The sequence below is a fragment of the Acinonyx jubatus genome, chromosome E2 (genome assembly GCF_027475565.1).
Source record: "Acinonyx jubatus isolate Ajub_Pintada_27869175 chromosome E2, VMU_Ajub_asm_v1.0, whole genome shotgun sequence".
Classification (NCBI taxonomy): Eukaryota; Metazoa; Chordata; class Mammalia; order Carnivora; family Felidae; genus Acinonyx; species Acinonyx jubatus.
Window position 1 is genome coordinate 19081998 of NC_069396.1, and position 8597 is coordinate 19090594.

Genomic DNA, 8597 nt, shown 5'->3' on the forward strand with positions numbered 1-8597 from the left:
CTCGCATTCGCGGCTCAGCTTCCTGAAGAACTCCTCGTTCTCGAACTTGCTTCTCTGGTCAGGCACGACGCGCGGCATCTTCCCGCCCTGAGGCCGCGCCGGCCGGCCGGGCTCCGGACTTGCGCGGCACCCGCTGGCCGGCTCCGCGCTGACCGACTGACCGCCCACCCGCGGCGCCCTGACTCTCGCTTCCCTTTGTTTCAGGCGCCCGCCCGCGTGGGCTCCAGCTCCCGGGAGTCTGAGGTGCCGCCGCCCGCTCGAGCCCAGCCCACGCCGCCGCCGCCTTAGCCGTTGCCTACCGCCCGCGCCGACCCAGCACCCGCCGCCCCTGGCCGCCGCCGCCGCCACTTCCTCTCGCCGCCCACCTCGCAAGCCCGCCCGTCCGCCCCGCCCCGGTCGGCCCCACCCCTCCTCCTTGTGCGCCCGCCCGCCCCAAACTCCGGCAAACAAAACGCACCATTCACAACTCTGCGACCGGAGCCGCGCATGCGCCGCCCACCCGCTTGCGGGGCGGCTGGACTGCAGCGAGCCAGAGGTGCGGCCCTCTCACCCTTGCGGGCCCGCGGTTTCCTCTGTGTAGAACTGCTCTGCGGACATCTGCCTGGACCTTGGAGAGAGGGAGCCGCTCGCGCGGTTCCTTTCTGTCGACTGTATGAAACTTTAGGGCTTCTCAGCTGCTTGGAGTGACCCCAGATTGTCACCTGAACGTGAGTGAGGAAACTTAAGTCCTTGGGGACTTTGTGTCGGAAAACCGACAGGGAGGGGTGTAGGCTGTGCCTATCAAAGATTAAAGGTGGAAACAAACCAGAGAATCTCGCTGAATCCGCATCATGGTGGAAAGGTCTGAGCTGGTGGGAGTCAGGCCTTAGCTGGGATTTCACTCCACTGCTTACACAAACCTTACACAAGCACTGGATGCTAAGCCTCAGTTTGCCTATTCGCAAAATGCAGACACTCACAAGCTCTCAGTGTTGGCGTTGAGAGTCTTTATGTAGGTCTAACACATAATGAGCACCCAGTAAATTTAAGTTTCTAAAGAAGAAAAGTTGAATTATATAACCTAAGGCCAGTCCATATATTTACGCAAATGTGCAATCAAGCCCTAAAAAAGATTCGCAAGTTATAGGCAAGTTATTTAGCCCAAGCTGGAGAGAGTCTTACATGGGATTTATGGCAGAGCCTGACTCAGAGTTGGTCCCCGATAAATTCTGATCCTTAAAATTCCAGCTAGTCAAAAATTCAGTACAGAGATGGTAAATACAGGGTGCCTGAGTGGCTCAGTCAGTTAAGCGTCTGACTCTTGATTTCTGCTCAGGTAATGATCTTAAAGTTGGTGAGTTTGGGCTTCAAGCTGTCATCCTGGAACCTGCTTGGGATTCTCTCTCTCCCTCTCTCTCTCTCTCTCTCTCTCTCAAAATAAAGGAAAAAAAAGATGGCAAATAGGTGCCAACTCTGATTGATAGTAGCTGGCCATATTGCAAATTTAAAACTTGCAAGAATAAGTGTTGAGGGCAATTGGCAATGTAGACCTGAATGCAGGGTGGGGCAGAATTTCCTAACCCTGTCTAGTTTAATCTCAGTTTTACAGATATGGAAGTGAGCTAGGGTAACCAACTGTCCAGCTTTTCCAGACACAATCCTGGTTTTAACAATGAAAGTTCCATGTCCTAGGAAACCACTCTGTCCCTGGCAAACAAGGATGGTAGGTCACCCTAACTGAGGTCCAGAGGTTAATCAATTTCCCAAGGTCAGGAAGGGAGTTTTCAGTAGAGTGGAACCTGTAGGTTAGTGGTTTTAACAAACACACTTTCTGAATAGCAAACATAGAATCAACTCTTTCCAAGGGCATGCTTCCCTGGCCCACAGCAAACCTGTGTGAACATATGAGTGTGCACAAATAGAAAGGGTGTAGATACAGATGGGCCTCCATCTATCTCAGATTCTTCCCTCAAGTCTCTTTCAGTTGTAAGTGACAAAAACCCAATTCAAGTAAACTTAAAGGTACAAAGGGACCGTTTTATTTTAAGTAAATAAATCAAAGAGAGGGATAGATAGTCTCTTTTTCTTTTCTATTTCTCCATTTCTTGTCACTGTTTAACTTTCTCATGCTCTCTTCAATGCCATTCATTTCCTGGCAAAGGATGGGAGCAGCTACTTCTCCATTTCTAAGTCATTATTTCTGGGAAGGACTTTGGCCCAGTCTGAGTCACATACTCTCCCCTCTACCAAATCACCATGTCCAGGCTGACATGATGACATTGGTCAGCTTATTACACAGGCTTTCCCATCAGGACTGTTAGAAGCCTGGAATGGGCAGCTTCAGATAGACCCTGATGATTTGAAAGAAGGGAAGAGCAGTTTCTCCAAAAGGAAGGAGTGAAAGTGCATTGTGGGCCTACTGAGCAGTTTGTATCAGCTACAGCTGGCAAAAGATGCCATTTTTTAAAAATGTTTATTGTTTTGAAACGGAAAGAAAGAGAGAGCTCGGGAGGGGCAGAGAGAGAGAGGGAGAGAGAGAACTCCAAGTGGGCTCCTCACTGTCAGTGCAGAGGCTGACTCAGGGGCTTAATCTCACAAACCATGAGATCATGACCTGAGCTGAAATCAAGAGTCAGACACTTAACCAACTGAGCCACCCAGGTGCCCCAAGGTTGCCATTTTTATTTTGCTGCCTGAAGGTTCTGGTGAAACTGGAGGGGGAGCTCCAAATCATCATAGGAAAAGTGTAGACAAAACCAGCCTTAAAACATCTGTATCTTATGTTGAGAGGTGGGTGAGGCAGCATCCACTCCAAGGCACCAAGGTAGAAGTAGAATTAAGCCACAAGGAACAGAAGCTTTCCTCTGCTTTAAGTCTTTCCAGTCCAGCAAAGACCTTCGGACGCTAGGACAATGCAGCCATTGTCTAAATAAGAGGCAAACGATGACTTTGGTACCAGTCAACAGGACTGTCTGAAGGCCAGTGGTCAGGGGAGCAGAGTTTTGGGGGTCAGCCTCTACGGTAGGAAAAGAGTATATCCCATGTTGCACCATTCAGCGCCATCATAGTCATTTAGGTATACTTTAGTATAAAACTTTCCATTTCTGTCTCTAAAGAATGATCCACAAGGCAGCACTCTTACTCCACAATGGGTCCAGGTAGGGCTCATAGACCTACAGCTGATCTTGGCGGAGGGTGGGAGTACAGAGCAGGACAGAGTACACAAATTGTCAGCCTCATGGGGGTAGGGAGTGATGTCTTGAGGGAAAGGGATGAGAAAGCCTGCAAGGCAGATCCAGAACAGCAGCACCACAGACAGCCTTTGGCAACTCCAGGCCACAGGATAACCCACTCGGCATTGTCTGGCATCCAACCAGCCAGGATGCCTGGGAAACAAGCCGCAGGCTGAAGGAGGCCATCTCCTCGGCTGACCTCTGTATGCCTTTTTTTCTTGTGAAAAAAATTTTCACTTATTTAAAAAAGTTACATTAAAGGAAATTAATAAAGGCAAATTTCACCCATGTGAAATTTAGGTATGTTTAACTCTGTGTTTCTGTCCAGCTCGGTATGGATTGGTCCAGGCACTACCCCATGGAGATGTTTGCTAAGAACCACCTCTAATAGGATCCAACTGTGGACTGTGTGTATCTGTTCTTTGCCTAGAAACACCCTTCCCACTCCCCAAACCTAGGTGAATTCTTTCTGAAGCCCTGCTGCTTGGAGTCTTCCTTTCCTGAGGATTCAGCCAGCCTAGGGCCTCTTCTTCCCTGTCTTCCTGGAGCAGCTGCTCCTATAGGACTCCCTGACCAATCTTGAATGGGTGGACAGAAAATGCATAGTAACACTGAGCAGGGGATGGGAACCCTCAATTGTTTGACCCAACTGTGAAGCTGTGAGCTAGGTGTTTTTATGTCCCTTATCTCAAAGTTCATTCAGAGAACCACTTTCCAAGACAAGTCTTCTTGTCCCAATCTGACAGATGAAGAAATAGAAAGTCTGAAAATATAAATAACTGACCACAGGACAATGACAAGACCTTGACCCATCAGAGATAACAAAATGGCATTGGGGTATATCATCTTCATTTACTCCTTACTATAATCCTGCAAGTTTGGTATTATTGACTCTATTCTACAGATGAAGAAAAACTGAGGCACGGTGGGGGAGGGGGCAGAGGGGTGCTGCAATCCCAGGTCTGTGCTCTTAACTATTCCAGCCTAAGGCATCTGCTGGTGAGATGCCAAAAGCCCTGCTTGTCTCTCTAGCTGAACTGCCAGCTCATGCAGAGTTGCGGCCAAGGCCCTTCCTTCTCAAGCACCCTGCCATGCTCCCAAAGGGTCCCCAACAGGTAGAATGAAGGAATCCTATCATGGGCCTTACGGCAGAATCAATTCCTTGCCCTTGATGGTTTTACATTCCTGCCCCTGAGCCCAATTGTTTGTCTTTCCTTGGCTTGGAAGGTCAAGGCCTAGACATCCTTTCTCCCTAAGTCCAGCAGAAAGTATGGCTTTATCTAGGTATGGTGTCAGCAGCTCCCCACATCTGCGTCTCCTCAAAGAGAGGGTGGGGTCTTCCCACGCCCCTGAGCCTGTAGTGTATTTTTTTCTAAGGAAACAGTTTCCCTTCAGTTACTAGGGAAATATTGTGCCATCTTGAAACAAATAGGATCTGGAGTCACAAATGAGACTTGATGGGGGTGAGAGAGAAGGGAAATTAATGGTTGGCACAGTTCCTAAAGCCCCAGCTCTACCTAGCTTCTAGTCTGGGGATGGAGATGTGCCTAAGTCTGGGGTGAGGGTGTCATCTGCCTAATTGAGGCAGTTTTCTGGGCCCTAAAGAATTTTTTTTTTGAGATATAATTTAAGTACACCATAAAACTCACCCCTAGGTCCTTAAGAATTTCCCCTCCCAGGAGGTTCTTCCGCTTCTTAGCTCCCCTGCCACCCTCCCCCACCAGCTCAGCCATCCCACTAGGAGAGGAAAACTGAGAGGAGTAAGTTTCCCCAGAATAGCATTTCTTCAGTGTTGGGATCAATAAACCCGTTTGCTTAAAAGGAACCAGATGATTTCATCCTTATAATTACAAGTTTGACGTTTGCAAATCTTGCCCGGGCCTAAGGAGCCTCTTTGTCATGGGAGGCGGAGGGGTTTGTCTGGGTGCCTGAGGATGGGGACCGAGCCTTGTGTACTGGGAAGAGGGCCAGGCTGGGGTCAGGAGGCCTAGCTGACCAGTCTTGGAGGGCTGTTTGGGACTGCTCCCCTTCTCCTCCCCTGCTCTCCCAAGTTTCTCGCGGGTGATGGGAAACAGACGAGACTAGGGGACTAGAGAATGGCAGTGGTGAGCTCTAACCGCACCACCCCTCCCCTGAGCCCCTCCCTCAAGTCTCTCATTTGCCTATGGCAGAGAGGCAAGGACTGTCAGCCCAGCATTCATGACTCCCTTTCCTTTCCAATCCCATCTCTCATCATTTCTCCCTGTGGTATGTGGCAATCTAGCCATACTGACCTGTTACATTTCCCACATGCCTCAGTGCCTTTGCTCTTACTGTATATACCCTCTATCTAGCATGACTTCCTCCCCTTTCTCTGCTGCAATAACTCACATTTTTTCTTTGAATATAAGTTCAGGGGCCTTTGATTGTCCTCCATAGACCACTCCACAGTGTCCCTTACTCTATCATTTGGGCCATACGATGATGCATCAAGGAGATGGCCAGTACACCTAGGACATAGTAGCATCCTGGGAGGATTTGGCTCCCCACTAATTTGTGTTCGTTTTACTACTGTGAAGTCTTCATATGAGTGTCTTTTGCCTCACCCTTACATTTTTTTAATTATTTAAAACTCGTGCATATTTTTTGTAGAAAACTGAGGAAATATAGGAATATAGGAAGATAGTCTTACCACCTCAAAACAATAATTTAATTATAATTAAATATACAGTAGGGTGCCTGGGTGGCTCAGTCAGTTAAGCGTCCGACTTCAGCTCAGGTCATGATCTCACGGTTCTCAAGTTCGAGCCCTGCATCGAGCTCTGTGCTGACAGTTCAGAGCCTGGAGCCTGCTTCAGATTCTGTGTCTCCCTCTCTCTCTGCCCGTCCCCTGCTCATGTTCTGTCTGTCTGTCTCTCTCTCAAAAAAAAAAAAAATTAAAAAATTTTTTTAATAATTAAACATGCATTTAAGTATATTTTCTTTGGCCTTTCTCCAGCTATGTTTCTTCACATAACTATGCTGGTTTTTTGTTTTTTGTTTTTAGTTATTTATTTTGAGAGCAAGACAGGGAGCGTGAGCAGGGGAGGGGCAGAGAGAGAGGGAGAGAGAGAATCAGTGCAGAGCCCAACTCTAGCCTTGATCTCATGACGAGATCAGGACCTGAACCCATATCGGACACCTTGGGGCTCCTGGGTGGCTCAGTCGGTTGAGCTTCCAACTCCAGCTCAGGTCATGATCTCGCAGTCTGTGAGTTCGAGCCCTACGTCGGGCTCTGTGCTGACAGCTCAGAGCCTGGAGCCTGCTTCGGATTCTGTGTCTCCCTCTCTCTCTGACCCTCCTCCGTTCACGCTCTATCTCTATCTCAAAAATAAATAAACATTAAAAAAAAAAAAAGAGTCAGACACCTAACGAAACCGACTGAGCCACCCAGGTGCCCTGCACGTAGTTATGATGTTCTATGGTACAGTTTTGAGTGGTCTTTATTACCTAACCTATGGCATAAGTATTTTCCCATGTAATTATATAAAACTAATGACATCCTGGCTGATCTCCTATTGTTGGGCATTTATTCAGGTTGTTTCCCATTATTTACTGTTATAAAATAGGCTTCTGTGAACATTGTGGTGCTTAAGGATTTTTCTTAATGTTTTTGATAGTGATTTTAGGGTCAATATCCAGAAGCAGAACCCCTATATCAAAAAGTATGGGTATTTTAAGATTCTTGATATTTGTTGCTAGTCAAATTTCTCTTTGGCACTGCCTCTTCTCTCTTCTTGAGTCTTAAAAATCCTTCCTCCCCCCATTTTTCTTCTCAGTGTCTCAGACACAGGAAATGCCAACCAAGAATAAACCAAGACCTGCAGATAGAGATCAATGGATCAATAAAGGAGGTTGAATAATTCAACATTCACTTCTGGCTCATTATTGACTCTTGAATCCAAATGCATCCTCTTTTACCTTCTCTCCCTTTTGCTCCATGTTGATGATGCCTTGATACCATGCACTGTTCTTGGGTTCTTTCCCAAATTTCCCAAGCTCTAAACCATCCTGACAGTCAGGGTTTCCCTGACTTGTCTTGCAAGTAGGCAGACAGAATTACTAGCCCACAGCCTCCTCATCAGACTGCCTTTCCTCTAGGAACACAAACGGAGCAATTAATAAAGCAGACAATAATTCTCCTCTAGATGATACTTCTGAGTGAATAGGCAAGGAGCTCAGCTTCAGACTGTTCTAGCCCTGGTTAACCTCCGCTGTCTAGCTTGCTTCTTTCCCCATTCTCAGCCAGGCAAATTCATGCTCTTTCACTAAACATGGGCTCAGAGGCCTCTGAGAACTGCTGGGAGAATGACTGCTCCACACCAATGCCTGACCTGGAGACCAGACCAAGCCTCCTCAAAGGTGCCCCACAGTTGATAGCTTCCCTAGCCCACCTGATGCTAGGAAAGCTTGCTCCTTCTGCCCCAGAGGAGCTCCCAGGATGCCTTGAAGCTTAAGTAGTGTCAGTGATTGAGATGGACACAGATGAGCCACCTAGATCCCTCTTCACTGAAGGTCTGCTACCTAGCAGCTGGGATTGCTCTCACCCCTTTTTGGGGTTCCCTGAGCTATAGAGAGCTACCTTCAAGTCTTCCTTTCTGGGCAGCTTACATCCAATGACTGGAGATGGGAGAGGTGCCTGGGTGGCTTAGTCAGTTAAGTGTCTGACTTGATTTCGGCTCAGGTCATGATCCCAGGGTCATGGGATCAAGTCCCTAGTGGGCCTCTGTGCTGACATTGTGGAGCCTGCTTGAGGTTCTCTCTCTCCCCCTCTCTCTGCCCCTTCCTTCCTCAAAATAAATAAACTTTAACAAACAAACAGCAACAACAAAAAAACAATGACTGGTGATGGGAGTAGAAAGGCCCAGCAGAGCAATCCTGATGGGCCACATGAGCTCTAGGGCTCTCTTTGGAGTCACCTCAAGCTGTTGTTGGGCTGCAGTGTAGCTTGACTTCTCCCTCTACCCAGTTCTGCTTTTTTCCTCTCCCATCAACACATTTTGGGTTTTTTAAATAAATAAATAAGTAATTAGTTAATTATTTTTGAGAGGGGAGGGGCAGAGGGAGAGGAAGAGAGAGAATCTTTTCTTTTTTTTTTTTAGTGTTTATTTATTTTGAGAGAGACCTAGAGAGTGTGCATGAATGAGAGTAAGTCGGAGAGGGGCAGAGAGGGAAAGAGAATTCCAAGCAGGCTCTACCCTGCCAGCACAGAGCCCGACGGGGGTTTTCGTGAGATCATGACCTGAGCCAACAGACTGAGTCAGCCAGGCGCCCGAGAGAGAGAATCTTAAGCAGGCTCCACACCCAGCATGGAGACTGAACTCGGGGCTCAATCTCACAGACTATGAGATCTTGACCTCAGCCAAA

The 8597-nt window shown here is 47.8% G+C and overlaps 1 protein-coding gene and 1 long non-coding RNA gene across 7 annotated transcripts in view; one reads left to right on the forward strand and one right to left on the reverse strand.

Moving 5' to 3' along the window:
- CBFB (core-binding factor subunit beta) overlaps positions 1-366 on the reverse strand; it is a 56313-nt gene extending 55947 nt beyond the window's left edge. For both annotated transcript variants that reach the window (XM_027075990.2, XM_027075991.2), the window contains exon 1: positions 1-366. In XM_027075990.2, coding sequence (XP_026931791.1) covers positions 1-78 — 78 coding nt within the window. In that variant the 5' untranslated portion in view covers positions 79-366.
- LOC106971381 (uncharacterized) overlaps positions 329-8597 on the forward strand; it is a 26945-nt gene continuing 18676 nt past the window's right edge. For all 5 annotated transcript variants that reach the window (XR_008293499.1, XR_008293500.1, XR_001429653.3 and 2 more), the window contains exon 1: positions 329-707. This is a non-coding gene — a long non-coding RNA (uncharacterized LOC106971381). The remainder of the gene's footprint in view (positions 708-8597) is intronic.